Source organism: Puma concolor, chromosome B4 (genome assembly GCF_028749965.1).
Source record: "Puma concolor isolate L17-30 chromosome B4, mPumCon1.1.hap2, whole genome shotgun sequence".
NCBI classification, from domain to species: Eukaryota; Metazoa; Chordata; class Mammalia; order Carnivora; family Felidae; genus Puma; species Puma concolor.
The window spans coordinates 50,927,743-50,944,546 of NC_141673.1; the positions used below are offsets into that span (position 1 = coordinate 50,927,743).

At 40.1% G+C, this 16,804-nt stretch overlaps 1 protein-coding gene across 14 annotated transcripts in view; it reads left to right on the forward strand.

Moving 5' to 3' along the window:
- GRIP1 (glutamate receptor interacting protein 1) overlaps window positions 1–16,804 on the forward strand; it is a 684,764-nt gene that overhangs the window by 513,786 nt on the left and 154,174 nt on the right. For all 14 annotated transcript variants that reach the window (XM_086712887.1, XM_086712895.1, XM_086712890.1 and 11 more), the window contains one exon: window positions 15,957–16,092. In XM_086712887.1, the coding sequence (XP_086569013.1) occupies window positions 15,957–16,092 (136 nt within the window). The remainder of the gene's footprint in view (window positions 1–15,956; window positions 16,093–16,804) is intronic.

The following is a 16,804-nucleotide window of genomic DNA, read 5'->3' on the forward strand; positions in this document are numbered from 1 at the left end:
TATTCAGCAGGGCATATGTCTCAAGGATTTTAACACAAGGTTGTTATTTTCTGGAACCGGTGTGGCCTTCCAGATGAGGAGTTGGCAGGTCCCTAACTCAATACAAACCAGTGAATATTCTTTCACCTGTCAGGTGAAAGTGACTTTCACACTCTTTGAACTACAGTTTGTTTTACTGTTTCATACTTACATTCAAGAAGAAAAAGAAGAATAGTCTTAGCGCGTTTTTGTTAGAATTTGGAACTTTTTTTGCCACGTGTCACTTTGGCACCTCGTCAAGCCAAGACAGCACAAGTGAACCAAAGCGATGTAGTAGAAAGAAGGGAATTTAAGGTTAGAGCACCTGGTTTTAAGTTCTAGCAAATGATTTGCCTGATGGGGTATCCTTAGGCCAGTCACCTAATCTTGGAAGGCTTCTGTGTTTTCATCCCTAAGACCCTAGGTTTCCGTGAGAATCAAATGAGAAAATGTGTGCGCCTCTATGAGGCAACCCTTTAGGTGCTATTTGGATGTGAGGTGGTGTTATCCTAGGAAGACCTAGGTTTTTTGGCACCTGAAGCTCGTGCAGTTCGAGGGGAGACAACTGTAAGGAAAAGAATCCAAAACTATCCTTTTCAAGTTTTACACAACCATGCAACCATGGGAACTCAAGGAACCAACTGCAGATATGTTTCAAGCAGTTGTTTCCTAATTAGCCCCGGACGAGAACCCTTCCCCTTTGTCTTGCTAATTATTCCTAATCATACTGGTTATGATTTTTCGTTGTGTAGGGTCTGAATTTCTTACTAGAATATAAATTCTTTGAGGGCAGGGACCAAGTCTGTCTTGTTTATTGCTAGAAGGCAAGGTGCCTAGCATTTAGCAAATTGTCAATAAATATGCAATGGAAGGATGGAGGGAGGGAGAGTGGGAGGGATAGACAGGACTAAAACATTTCATATTCGGAGTGAAGCTACAAGACAGTTGGGTGAGGTTGTGTTCCCTACGGTGATTGAGGTACTAGTATAAAGGACTGAACAGAGAAGAAACAGTAATGACTCTGGTTTGTCTGTTCATTCCCTGCTGCTCACCCTAACGGGAAGCCTTTTCCCTTGGGACAGGAATATAGTTGTTTCCCACATGGGGCAGAAGAAAGAGTTGGACCAGGAGGGGGGCTAGGAGAGCAGTCTGTTGTCCTTGTCAGAGTGGAGGAAGCCAAAGGTAGGATGTGGGAGCTGTCCTTGATGTGGGCAGCACAGCCTCCTTGTGTTCTGAATTGCAGTGAGGTCTCAAGAGGGTTCCAGTAAAACTCAAATTCACTGCAGCCCTGCTTCCTAGCTTCTCCATGGAGAGTCTACGGGGCTCCCTTGATGCCTTGCTTCTTGGTTATCTGCAGTGAGTGCACTATTAGTTTTCCATCTGGTCCTTTATTTGAAATGGATCAAGTCTTATAAAACCAAAGAAAGCCAAATAAGTGCCTATGACATCTGTAACAAAATGAGAGGGACTGATTCACTGGCCTGCTGTTATTCTGGTGGCTTGGTGTCTGCCTCAGGATGGCCTTATTTTTCAGCCCTTTTCTCAGCAGTATTTCATTACCTTCTTGTATCCATTGTTTATCAATTACTTTATGATGAGTCTGAGCATTTCTAGCATGCAGTTATATGAGGAGGCAATTGTCGTGTACCGAAAACAGATACAAAGTTCTGCATAACAAACTAATTTTCAAATTTCCGTTTCCTAATCTATAAAATCTATAAAATCCTATCCTCTTCACAGAGTTGTACTAAAGGTTAAATGAGATCATGGATATGAGAACATTTTGAAAAGTATTAGCTGCTTTAAAAGGATGGATAATCTTAGAAGGTGTCAGAAATATTTTAATTTCTCTATGCAGTCAGGTTGTCTAGCTTGTGCCGGACTCGTGGGTACGGAGGTATCCATGGAAGGAGGAGGCCACGCAAGCGTAGCTCTAAGTCCCACTTTGCCCTGATTATTTAAGAAGTCTAATTTCTTGTCAAAGTTTTATCATCCGTCCATTTCCATTTCACACTGAATGAGACCCCAGTTGTCTTTGAAGCAGCTACAGTGCCTAAGCAGCGTTTAGCATCCCCATCCTGGGCATTGACTAAGCTACCTAACCCATTTATGACTAGCTCTCGCTAGCTGCCTGTGCAGCCTCGCCTGACATCTGTCTGTCTCAGATGTCCTTCCTTCCCAGAATGCTTCTTTCTTGTCACCCCTCAGCTGGACAAGACCTATCTCTCATACCTTTTGTTCAGCTAGACTCCCAGACCAGGCCAACTGGTCACTCTAAGCCAATCCTACACAGTAGCTCTGGCTTTTTATATCTAAACAGCTATGCAACATAAAACACTGGTCAAAAGGACGTCTAGAAAGACACGTAAAAACCCAGCCATACCTTATTAATCTGCTAAGCAATTTTTGGTACCTCTATATCTCCAACTATAAGATGGAAATGATAGTAATATCACAAGAAAATCACCTGCAGGATGAACTTCAACCTCCAACTACACATCTGTAACCTGCAGGAAGCTTTCCTAGGAGCACATGTTGAACTTTTATTGCTCCGGCTCCCAGGCCATTCTGTGGACCAAAAACACTTAATTGAAATAATTAGTGTAGACATTCACCCCTTAGACATGTAGAATGTGAGCTGCAGAAAGGTGAAGGCGGTGATTATTGGTCGTTGAAATGCCAGCACAATCTGGCAATAGTGGATGCTCAAAAATATTTTTGAACCAAAGTGGCCCACAAGTAGCTACAAGAATGCAGTTAACTTCTCTAGGAAACTAGTGAAAATCAAGGTAATTTCAAAATTAGCTGTGCCAGTCGTTTAACATGTAGAATCCAGTTTTCCACTGTGTCAACAACTTTGAAAATGTGATGACAACCGCCTACAAGTAAAAAGTCACAGATGGAGAGTTTTTCCCAAAGAAAAACTGCCAGGAGCTCTTAAGACAAGGGCATTTACCACATCTTCTGCACAGTCCCTCTTGCTGGTCCTTATGGATTCTCAGATATAAATGTCTACCACATAGGCCAGCCTGCTCAGGAAGAGAGGAAGTTTCACTGAGGTGAGTCACTTCCTGTTTTTGGTATTTTGCATATGGTTTCATTTCAGTTATTAAATGACCACAAAGGAACATATGAATGATAGGTTTGGGCATTATGTGCTATTTCATGACCCCTCCCTGATATGTGCACAGATTGTGAAATATCAGCCTAGCAGATATTCTGTGATTTTCCTATGGCTCAAATATGATGCAACTTAAGATCCTCATGGTCTCTTGAGTACAAGAATGTGGTCCAGAGTGATGTGCCCATGAATTCCCCTAAAATTGTATACCAATTTTTTTCTTTTTTTTTTTTTTTTTTTTAGTGTTTATTCATTTTTGAGGCACGGAGGGGCAGAGAGAGACAGGGACAGAGGATTTGAAGCAGGCTTTTCGCTGGTAGGCTGACAGCAGCAAGCCTGATGTGGGGCTTGAGCTCTCAAACCGTGAGATCGTGACCTGAGCCAAAGTTGGACTTTCAACTGACTGAGCCACTCAGGTGCCCTAAGCAAAACTTTTCTGGGGAGGAGGCCCATGGATTTCATTAGATTCTCAAAGGAATATATGACTTAACAAATGGTTAAATACCACTGCTAATTATCTTGTCTTCTATTCATGACAATCAAAATACAGTAGAAGATTGGTAATCTGCATACCTGGAATTTTTTTTATATCCTACTAATAACAACAATAATAATAGTAATACTATGACTAACATATGTATTGAACACTAAATATGTGGCAGGTACTATATTAAATATAATAATTATTATTAATATAATGTATATTAGGTCATGTGTGACATACTATATTTGTGCCAGTTTCTATAATAAAGTAATATCATAAATTCCTTATAAGAATTTTATCACAATTTTCACAACACCCTAAGGGTAAGTACTCTTATTACCCCTATTTTAGAGATAAGGAAGCTAAGACCCAGAAAAATTCAATAATTTGTTAATAAGTTGCAACGCTGGGAAACGTAATAACACATTTTGACAAACCATTGATTTTGAAGAAGTGGGGAACTGAAAGAATTCTAGTTCTGCCATATTTTAAAATCAAGGATATTTTTTTCTTGATGCTTTAGGAGACATGTGGCATCTGAATCAGTTACACCAGAATCCACATCTCAGCTCTATCTATTTTTAAATCCTGATCTATTCATCACATAATTTCAGGGGGCTCAGATTTTTATATTCGGTACTACATATTTATATATTCTCTTTCTCTTGAGGTGCTCTAAGAAACATACAGATATTAATCCAGCTGTCCCCATCACTGTGTAAGATAAATACCAATCATAATTTTGTTTCACATGAATATTTGTGCTGGGTAATATTTATGTGCCGTACATCCCTGTCACTAATCTAACTTATGCTCAGATTCCCAGGGGAAGAAAGAAATTCTGGTACATCCTTCATGTCACCACACAGAGGTGGAAAGTGCCAGAAGACCTTTCTCTGCAAATCTGGGTGGCAGGAACCGAGACTGAAAATGCAGCCATTCATCACAGAAACCCAGCTTTGATCCCAGCAGCTTTGCTGAACCAGGGGTTGTTAGGAGGAAACTTGAAATGAGTATTGCAAAAAGCATCTGCTTATTTCCTGAGGGGGATAAACTTCCAAGTGGCACCACTAAAAGTAATATATAGATAAAACTGTAGTGTGAGCAATAATATCCTCTTCAGAAGCAATACATAGATATAGCTGTGGTATTGTGGTGTGGGCCTCAATCCACCTTATTAAAGAAATGGTTAAATAAATAAATAAATAAATAAATAAATAAATAATGATGATGATGATGATCAATCATGTAAGCTTAGGGAAATAACCCTGTCTACTCCTGTTCGAATTCTGCTCCTTTCTCATTTTGCTTCTGCACTATCCAGCAATAATTCTGTTTGCTACAAGCCAGTGCTCATTGCCGGGTCATCATCCCTCTGTTGGGATTGGGGGATTCATTCATTCATTCATTCATTCATTCATTCAGCAGTTACCAGGAAGTACCTACTAATGTGCCAGGCACCATTCTAAGCACTGGACATACAGAGGAGGAAAAACACTATCTCTGTCATTAGCATTTGGAAATTTATGACTCGTTGCATAGAGTTTTCGTCAATAGTATTTCCATTTCACTGTTTATGATCTCTTTTTAAAATTCAATGTAGCTAATAGAACTGCAAGAAGTAAAGGGGTTTGCCAATGCTTATCTTGCTGGATGTGCCTATGGTGGTTGCTTTTAAAATGCCTTTTCTATTTTTATGTTACAGCTATAGGGTGGGGGTCTTACAGACTACCCGCTTTGCTTAAGGTATGATGAAAACTATACTAACACTAGGTGTTTCCCTGATATTTAAATCACATTTTACTTCTCTCTCTGTGGCATTATATCATGTGACTACCCCCTCTCCGATGAGGCACAACAACACAAACTTTGTCTCATTTTCCAGATTCCCCTTCTTACGGACAGACATCAATATCCCACCAAAAAAGTTGGAATCCTTGAGGTCCTCTTGTTCCTCACAGATCCTTGCTCCCCACACACTGATTTGTCTCCCACTCAGGGCAGTTCTTCCTCAATATATCTGGAGCCCGTGCCATCCATACAGCTACGGATGGATTTCAGTCTCTCAGGTGTTTCCTACCTGTTTCTAAAAACCCACCCCACCTGTATTGTTTTGGCATCTGTCTACACTCCAATTCTTAGCCTCCCTGATACTTAGGTGCGGACATGAAACAAGTTCTTGCCACTGGACTATGAACAGAAGTAGGCCATTTTGGCTCTTAAGAAAGCCCTTTTGCCCCTTCAACCGAGTGAATGAAGACAAGATAGAGTCCTAGGGCAAGAGTTTCTAAACTTTCTCCGTTGACAGCCCTTAGTGCCTCGGTAATTTTTTCATAGCGGCTCTAGGTGAAATGAAATATCAATAGTTCCATTTATTAGGTAGTGACGTCCAAATGGTATAGTACATATTGCATCCTAACCACTTAATAGACATTTGAAAAACAATACGTATAAACTGGAAGAACCAGAAAGAATACTTAGTAGTGGTCGTGTGTGGTTACTGGGCATCGCACAGCTTCTCAAACTTCCAAATCAAATTAAAGAGTGGCAGCCTCATTTCCTGTTCCACATTGATTTTCACGTGGAACTCCCTTTTTCTAAAACCCAAAACCTAACTTTGGAAAGATAGGACATCAACAAAAGCGATATAATATGAGCGAATGTTGAGCAACACTGCTGGCAGCTGGTACATAGTGTTGTGTCTGAAAGATGTCAGGTATGGCTCTATGCTCCTCAGAAATTTACAATAGTCCATGGTGCTCCTGTGAGTTCACTAGGGAACCTTGAGGCACCTTAGTGCGCAGTTTGGAAACCAGAGCCCTAGAAGATGACAGAGTCACAAAATTGAAAAGAGCGGAGATCCCTGAACCATCACGTGGAGAGGAGCTGACTAAGGATCAGGAACACCCACCTTAGACTGGCGTATGAGTCTCTGTTGTGGTCGAGCAATTACTCATTTTTCACTTTGTTGACACAGCAAAGCCTAACTTAATTAATGTATCACTGAGGTGGCTTCTAGTGGTTCTCCTTGACTCAAATCTAGTGACTTTTTCCCCGGTGCTTCATGCCATCATTTCCAAGTCTACTGCTTCACAGTAAATAACAGGCTTACCTTTCCTAGAACGTAAATCTGAACACTTCCTTTGTTTGCTTCCCAGTCTGTTTTCTACCAATTTGCCTCATGCACCGAACCCTAAATCAGTGTCTCTTAATCTCGAATACATGTTAGAATCACCTGGGAGCTTTAAAAAAAAAAAAAAATGCCTATGTCCAGTTCCCCACCTGCAAGGATTTGCATCCAATTGAAATGGACCAATTCCTTGAAAAGCACAAATGACCACAACTCATCACAATACAACATAGTTAATTTAAATAGTCCCGTAACTATTAAGGAAATTTAGTTTGTAGTTTAAAACGTCCAAAAAGAAAAATGTTCAGATTTAAATGGCTTCCTTGGAAAATTATACCAAATGTTTAAAAAAATAAACATCAATTCCACATAAACTCTTCCATAAAATAGGAAAGAAAGAAATGTATTCCAATTCGTGTTATGAAGCTAGCATTATTATCCTGATACCAAAACCAAAGATAGTACAGAAATAAAATTACACACTATATCTCTCATGAATATAGATGCAAAATAAATCCTTACCAAAATATTAGTAATAGAATCCATCAATACATAAAATGAATTGTATATAATTAGCAAGTGAGATTGATTTCAGGGTTGCAAGATTGGTTTAATATTAGAAAATCAGTGCAATCCAGTGCATTATCACATTAAAGAAGAAAAATCACATGATCAATTAATCAGTGCAAAAAAAATTGACAAAATTCCTACTCATCATGATAAAAACCCTCAGAAAAATAGGAATAGAGGGACACTTCCTCAACTTGACAAAGAGTATCTACGAAAACCCACAGCTAACATAATGCTTAATGATGAAATATTTAATGTCGTTCCCCTAAGATAGGGAAGAAGGAAGGATATCCACTCTCACTACTCCTATTCACCCTTGTGCTGAAAGTGCTACCTCATGCTTTAGGTAGGAAAGGAAAATAAAAGGTGTACAGTTTGGAAAGAAATAAAATTGTCCTTTTTTGCAGATGACATGATGGGCTACATAGAAAACCCTAAGGAATCCACAAAAACAAAAACAAAACAACAACAACAAAAACTCCTTGAACTGTTAAGTGAGTTCAGCAAGACTACAAGATACAAGATAAATATACAAAAATCAATTACATATTTATATACTAGAAATGAACAGATGTACATCAAAATTAATAACAATATCATTTGCAGTTTTCCCCCCAACAATGAAATAACTAGGTGTAAAACCAACAAAACATGTATAGGACTTGTATGCTGAAAACTACAAAATGCTGATGAATTAAATCAAGGAAGGTCTGCCTAATTGGAGAGACATAACATGCTCATGGATTAGAAGACTCAACATAGTAAAGATGTTTATTCTTTCCAAATTGACATACTGGCTTAAATACAAGTCCTTTCAAAATACCAGGAAAAATTTTGTAGATAAAGATAAGAGTATTCCAAAATTTATATGGAAAGGCAAAGGAACTAGACTAGCTAGAACAATAAAGTAGGAGGAATCAGCCTACCCAATTTCAAGACTTATTATATAGTTACAGTAATAAAGTCTGTGTGGTATCTGTGGAGGAATAAATACATCAGTGGAACAACATAAAGAATCCAGGAATTGACTTATTTTTGGAAAGATGCAAAAGCAATTCAGTGGAGTAAAGATAGCTTGTTCAACAAATGGTTACCGAAGCAATTGGTCATCTATAACACTCTGCCCTCAAAAAATATATGAATCTTTGACTAAGTCTCACACTTTATGCAAAATTTAATTCAAAATGGCTCAGAGACTTAAATGTAAACCATAATATTATAGAACTTTTAGAAACTGTAGAAGAAGTATAGGAGAAAATGTTCAGGATCTAGGGCTCAGCCAAGAGTTCTTAGACTCACTAACAGCATGACCTGTAAAAGGAAAAATGACTGATTGGACTTCATCAAAATTAAAAAATGTTTGTTCTTCAGAAGACCTTATTAAAAGGATGAAAAGAAAGTGTAAGACTGGGAGAAAATATTTGCAAATCTCATAGTCAACAAGGGGTTAGTATCTCGAATATATAAGCAACTCTCAAAACTCAACAGTAAAAAAGTGAACGATCTAATTAGAAAATGGGCAAAAGACATAAAGAGACATTTCACCAAAGCAAATATGCAGATGGAAAATAAGGACACACACACACAAAAATGTTCAACATTTCCCACTAGGGAAAGGACTCAAATTATGCAAAAATAAAAACCACAATTAGATATTACTGATACACCTATCTGCATAGCTAAAATAAAAAAACAGTCACAACATCAAGTACTGGACAGGATGTAGAAAAACTGATATTTCATACAGTGTATGATATTTCATACACTGCTGTCGGAAATATAAAATGGTATGCCTACCTTGGAAAACGACTTAGCCATTTTTTAGAAAATAAATGTACAACTAGCATATGACCCAACAATTTTACTGGACATTCTCTGGACATTTATTCCAGAGAAATGAATAATTGTGTCCACACAAAAACCTGTGCCTGAATGTTTATAGCAGCTTTATTCACAATAGCCCTACACTAGCAGCAACCAACACCTCTTTCAAGAGTTAAATGGTTAAACAGACTGTGGTATATCTATGCCATGGACTCCTACTTGGCAATAAAAAGGAACCAACTATTGTTACGGTATGGAAAATTATACTGAATGTAGAAAGTCAACCACAAAGTGTTCATACTGTGGAATTAAATTTACTTAGCATTCTTTAAATGACAAAGTTATAAGCATAGAAAATAGGTCAGGGGTTGCCAGGGGTTAAGGAAGGTGTCCAGGGAGGAGACCAGTGGGTATGGCTATACCAGATAATATGAGGGAACTTGTGATACTGTATCTTGACTGCATCAATGTCAATAAACTGCTTGTGATATTGTATTACAGTTTTGCATGATGTTACCACAGGGGAGAACCAGACAAAGGGTCCAAGGGATCTCTCTATAGTATTTCTTAAACCTGCGTGAGAGTCTACGGTTACCTCAAAATTAAAAGTTTAATTTAAAACATTCCCATCAGGGGGTATTCTGATGATTTGTTCTCGGTTGATCCCAGGCATTGCTACTTGAAAAGCTCCCCAACTGATTCTACCACGCAGCCAGAATTGACAAAGTGCAAATTGAATTGATGGATGTCCTCTCCCCAGAACCCGTGTAATCACCTACCATTAACCGTTCCTGTGCCTCTAACACCTTCCCTCCTCCATTCGCTGAACTGAGGCTGTCTTCAGAATGGCTCAGGGATAATTCTTCCAGGGAGCCATTCAGAGCACTACCTGCTCAGCCTGATTAGGGGTCCTCCCAGGTTGCACCTTTATTTGCTTTTGTCATAGCCCTTGTCACTCTTCGTTGTCATCATCATTTTTTGTTCCCCCACTTTCAGCAACTGTTGAAATTGTGCACTTTGTGATTCCCTGTTCATTTAGCCCCTAAAATTTAGGGACTTGCCAACAATTAGGGTTGACTCTCTTTTTCTGGTCTAAGCCTATTTTTCTTTTTTTAAACAAGCAATGAAGCAAAAATGTCCAGGCACCAAGAGTTTTACAGAACAAAATAAGATTCTTATGCCATACCTTTATTTCATGCAAACCAGTATTACAAAACTCTAAGACAGTCTAATGATGGGTTCTGAATGCCATATGTCTATGCTACTTCTTTTCTTTTTTCTTTGTCTTCCTTTCTCTCTTCCCTTCCGTCCCCTCCCCTCCCCTCCCCTCCCCTCTTCCCTCCTCTCCTCTCCTCTCCTCTCCTCTCCTCTCCTCTCCTCTCCTCTCCTCTCCTCTTCTCTTCTCTTCTCTTCTCTTCTCTTTCCTTTGGTATAGCCAAGCAGATCCAGACTCTGACCAATGCCTGGGAGGCAGAGACGGAGGCTTTGTCAGACTTCGCACTCCAGGCTCACGCTTCTGGGGTATCTGGGGAGATACAGTTAGTAATGTAACATCCAGTCACAACTCCATTAACTCATTCAGGTTGGCATCATGGGCGGGCTCTCTATATTCTTTCATAGCAACATTAAACAGGTCTACTTTGGGACCATAATTTTTCACAGAACCTTTACAAGGATGCATGTTCCATTTTTGCAATAGTATTAAATAGATCTTTTGTCCAAAAAATCTTATTGGCATTTTTATTGATATTGTGAACTTCATAGATTAATTTAGGGAGGATTGACATATTTTTGATGTTAGATTATGCTACCTACTGGAGTATTAGTTCCTAGATGGCAAGGATTTTCTCTGTTTTGTTTGGTTTCCAAACTTTTTTTTCAGTTTTGCTCAGTCTCCAAAGCCTAGAACAATGCCTGGCATATAGTAAGCACTCAGTTTTTTATTGAATGAATGAGTGGGATGCTTTTACATTTTTTCTGATCCTATGTTCCTCAGAAGTGTTTTTGAAGTTTTCTTCACATACATCTTGTAGGTTTTTCATTAAATTTTTTTTCATGTTTTATTTTTTTGCTTATTGTCAACGGGTTTTTTTTCCCTCTGTGATAACTTCTAACTGGCTATTTGCTTATACAAAGGATATGGTTTTCGGCATATTAATTTTGTAACCAATTTTCTTATTTGCAAGAACTTCTCAAAATTCTCTTGTTTTCACCAGGCATCATTGTTACTTTTCTTAAAACTTTCTGGAGTTTAGCAATTAAGAGTATTGAATTATAAATCCAAGGAAAAACAGCAAACAACTAAATCCTACACTGGCAGTGTGGTTCTCGTTGGTTATGTTGAGTGAGTACTCCTACAGAAGTAAACCTGCAATTTCTTTGCTAAGATCACTAAATCTGGTGATTAAGGAAGATGCCAAGTCCAGAACCGTCTCACTCCTTGCCAGCTGAGCATCATCTATTCCCTGTGCTGCTTACTAAATTGGGGATACTACTGTCTTTGCTACATTCTTCTTAATTCGGGGAGGGATGTTTGCAGTTTAAATCATGAAGAAATTGTCACGATGTATTGACTTGTCCAAGTTCCAGTGTTTCACTGCAGAGTGTTGTTAAGTAATCTTTGATAAATAAGTGAACTCATGCAAATGAATGCATCGTTCATCATTTCTCTTTACTATTACGTCATTATGCAAACATTAAACACCAAAAGATACATAAAATGATTGGTTCATCTAATGCAGAGTGCAGGTTAGCAGAAAGGAAATTCCAGAAGCATGTTCCTCCCTCTTCTGACTGCTTCTTTTCTCCTGTTCCCTTCAAAACACCAGTAAAAGATTTCATCAATCCTTGAGGGTCTAGAGATACCTACTTGGCAGTTAACATTCTTGTGATTCAGCGCATTTTCTTGCAACAATATTCTGTCTTTACTCCTGAGTTTTGTCTAATTTAGATTCCTCCTTAGTCTGTTCTGCTCAGCTAATCCTGATCGATAAATACAGACAGATTAGACAGGAGACAAAATTGTGAAATAGATGTTGCATTTGGAACACTGAGCCTTCACTCTCTATTGCAGCCAGGACCTTCTCTTCTATGGCCCCCGTAGCCCAAACCACACTCTGGCATGCTGGTCTGTGACTCCTTTGCCTCTGTGACTAGGCTGTAAGCATCTCTAACTTTTCTCGTCTTTTGAGTTTCATCGTCTGGCTCTTCGTAGGCACTCAGTAAATACTTGAATCAATGAATGTACAGATTACTCAGTTAACTGGTACATCAGTATTTTCTTTCTTTCATGTTATTAAAACTGGCTCTTGGGGAAAGATTTGAAACATTTTAAAATTAAAGGGTAATTGTGGCGCCTGGGTGGCTCAGTTGGTTAAGCGTCTGACTTTGGCTCAGGTCATGATCTCATGGTTCGTGGGTTTGAGCCACATATCAGGCTCTGTGCTGAGGGCTCAGAGCCTAGAACCTGCTTCGGATTCTGTGTCTCCCTCTCTCTCTGCCCCTCCCCCAATCGTGCTCTGTCTCTCTCTCTCTCTCTCTCAAAAAATAAATAAACATTAAAAAAAATTGTTTTCATTAGAGGGGAATTGACCAGTTCACAAGGAAACCCAGATGGGTTTATATTTTAACACAGATTAAATTAAAGGAATTAAGCTTTTTCTATGGGCTGCCTGGGTGGCTCTGTTGGTTAAGCGTCAGAGTCTTGGTTTCAGCTCAGGCCGTGATCTCCTGGTTCGTGAGTTCAAGCCCTGCATCGAACCCCACACTGACAGTGCAGAATTTGCTTGGGATTCTCACTCTCTCCCTCTCACTCTGCCCCTCCCCTGCTCCCCGCCCCCCCCCCCCAATAAAGAAATAAACTTAAAAAAAAAAAAAACAGGAGTTAAGGTTTTTCTAGATTTTCAGGATTCAGCCAGAAGTCTGGTAAGGACCTCGGTTCCTTCTGGAGAAAACTACATTGTGCACATCCCATAAAGCTGCATCTGTGCACTGGTAGCCCATTTTATGCAGGAAGCATGTTCTTGAAAACCTGAGTACAAATGAAAATTTTATTAGTTAAGATTTATTTCTACCTTGCCTGGTATTACTGTTTCATCATTGCTTCTTTGCACATTTCTGATTGACCTTTGAGATTTGACCTTGAGATGGGCCCTTAAAGAACTATGCTTCTAATTCTTCATGTACAGACCTATAACCAAATGCTCAAATGATCAACGTACATATTTAGACAAAATGCGAAGAGTTCTTTTGTTGGGCAGAATCGTTAAGCACATTATGTCTCTGTAATGTGAACGGTCCTCATCTGTTATGTAGTTCTCATTACTTTAATTACTTAACCTGATTTTTAAAAGAATTTATACCTACCCTTCTGCCAAGAAGGACTTATAGCAGTTGTTAGGTTGACCTCTTTAAATACCAGTTGGGCCTATGTATGTTTTTATGGGATGTAGAAGGGGTTGTTTTATTCTGTTTTAAAAGGGCACAGGTTAAATGCACCCAATGATGGAATTTTGTTTCAGATGCGTCTGTTAAGTGATGTAAAAGGCCCTGTGCTTTTATGCACATGACAAGAATTTTGATTATTGAATTTCAATCATTATTTGGTCTCTCATACGAAATGTAATGCATGAAGCTGACAGCATTCACACTCTTCCTTGGCTTTTACTTTAAAAAGCAATAACAGCTCATGTATGCAGGGTCATGAGTCTGTCATGAAAAAGGGTGTATTTGCGTGCTAAGGTCACAGGACCTGGGAATCTTGAAAGCCTTGCCTGGAATGGTACTCAGTACATTGCTGAGGAAATCAGTGTCCTGCCCCCCTCGCATTCCTTCCTGGAGTACTCTGTTCTCCGTCCAAGATCCGATGAATGATCATTCCTTTTATTAACATGATTTGATTTTTTTCATCAGCTAGTGGGATAGTATACCAGCAGCAACAGTTTAAGAACTTTTATGATAAGCATTCATATAGATTTTTGAAATGATAATTAACTCTGTTATGTGTAATTAAGGAAGGGGAAGAGGTAGGCCGATAACCTTTTTGGTTTCTTAATTTCGAAGAAGAAAGTCCATTCTTGCATTTTTTTAAAATTTTTTTAATGTTTTTATTTATTTTTGAGACAGAGAGAGACAGATTATGAACAGGGGAGGGGCAGAGAAAGAGAGGGGGACACAGAATCTGAAGCAGGCTCCAGGCTCTGAGCCGTCAGCACAGAGCCCAACGTGGGGCTCGAACTCACGGACTGTGAGATCATGACCTGAGCCGAAGTCGGACACTTAACCGACTGAGCCACCCAGGCGCCCCCATTCTTGCATTTTAATATGAGACTCTTTGATGTCCTAGAAGTTGATAACTCCCGAAATTCATATGTGAGTCGGGAGGAATTAGAAAGCTTGAGTTTCCCGTCCCTACCCAGAAAGTGTGTATGCAGAGGGGGAATAATATAACAGAGAATTTGAAAACAGTGCTGCTCAGAATTGACGTCTGGATAGGTAAATGTTGACTCGACTCATTTTTACTTCTGAAAGAAAGGGTATTCTTAAAGGTTTCTCACTTTCTGTTGTGCCTAAAATCAGAAGACTTGGGTTCCCTCTTGGTGTATAGACTTTGTCTGGATAAGATCTGTGAGATGAGGGATTTATGGCAGTTATCTGGAGTTTCTGAGGACCAACACCACCTTACCATATTGTGACACATTTTGGTAAGAAGTGATGTGAGTTGTTACGTGAAGCCATTGTACTTTGTTTTCTGAAAGATAGAAAACGATGGAGTCAGTAATATTTTTTGTTGAATCTGTAGAAAGCTCTCTTCTCTTGTGCCCATTGGCTTATTCAGCTGAAATGTACCAGGAACTTGAGGTCTGCTGCTGCATGATATGTGTTACTATTTAAAATTATTTTGGAAGCCCTTGGGTGGCTCAGTTGATTAAGCGTCCGACTCATGGTTTCGGCTCAGGTCATGGTCTCGGCTCAGGTCATGGTCTCACGGTTTGTGATATCAAGACGGGCATCGGGCTCTGTGCTGACGGTGTGGAGCCTGCTTGGGACTGTCTCTCTCCCCCCTCTCTCTGCTCCTACCCCATTCTCATGCTCTCTCTCTCTCCAAATAAATAAACTTCAATAAATAAATAAGTAGATTGGGGCGCCTGGGTGGCGCAGTCGGTTAAGCGTCCGACTTCAGCCAGGTCACGATCTCGCTGTCCGTGAGTTCGAGCCCCGCGTCAGGCTCTGGGCTGATGGCTCAGAGCCTGGAGCCTGTTTCCGATTCTGTGTCTCCCTCTCTCTCTGCTCCTCCCCCGTTCATGCTCTGTCTCTCTCTGTCCCAAAAATAAATAAACGTTGAAAAAAATAAATAAATAAATAAATAAATAAATAAATAAATAAATAAGTAGATTATTTTTTGTTGTATTATTATTTGAAACTCTGTTCTGGGCCCTTATGTTACAACTCTCTATTGTTCCCTTTGGAGTTACAAGGAGAGAAACCAGAGAAAGTCCCTTGAGGATGGCAGAAAACAAAGGGCAAATATCATTGTTTGTATCTAACCCATGTCAGACTCTTTGTTGTGAACCTTGAGTGGATTACCCCACTGGTACCCACTTTAATAACCTATAACGGGATATCTGCGTCGACTTTATCTGCACGCACGTCTTTACGAGACACGCTGCAAACTGCAAGGGAAAAGAGACCACAGACCTTTTCTCGTCCAAGAGCAAGTGGAAAGAGTTTATGGGAAGGAGTCCCTTCACCATGCGCAACTGCGCCTCGCACTTCTCTCTTTAATAAGGCAAATGCTTTTCTCTTAACAGAGGAATTCAAGGGCTCCACCGTGGTTGAGCTGATGAAGAAGGAAGGCACTACCCTCGGGCTGACGGTATCGGGCGGAATTGACAAGGATGGCAAGCCACGCGTGTCTAACCTGCGGCAAGGGGGAATTGCTGCCAGGTAACTCCCTCTCGGGGAAACGTGGGAAAGGGAACACAGGGTGTGACTAATCCAAAAACCGAAGCTCCATCAGAAACGGTCACTAATAAATAAATGACAGCTGCCATCTGCCGGGCAGAAGCACACCCGGGCGTGTTTGTAGAAGCTTTTCTGGCCCGTGCCAAGTCACCGGGGAGCCGCCTGGCCCTCATAAGACTTTAATTTTAAAACGACTTTGTGGCTCCAGTCCCCAACTATGCCGCTGGACAGCAGACGGGCTGTAGTGGGACTGATGCACTCCGATCATGTAAATGGAGCAGATGGCCCGTATCATGCATATGCAGGGAGCGCCCGTGCAGGGATGTGGTAAGCCTACAGGAGTAGGGAAACCCAGCTCCGAGTTTCTAAGTGACGATTTCGCTTGTCTCCCATCTTCTCTGCTTTTCTACTTGTGACATTTCCCTTTTCATCAAGACAAAGATGAGGTTTCCAAAAGGATAGGAAGCTTAGATGGGGAGGTGTCGTTCTGTCCTCGTGCGATGGGCTGCAGACTGCACTCGCTCTTGCCAAAGGCAGAATGTCCTGCGTGCTGGGTCCAGGCGGGCTTGCCTTATAGACAGATTCAAAATTTACTTCAGATGCGATGGTTAGGTTTCGTTAAAAGTGAGGTTAATGTATCTTAAGTCCCGGACACCAATAGTCTTGTCCACGTAATCGCAAAAATAGTTTGGGC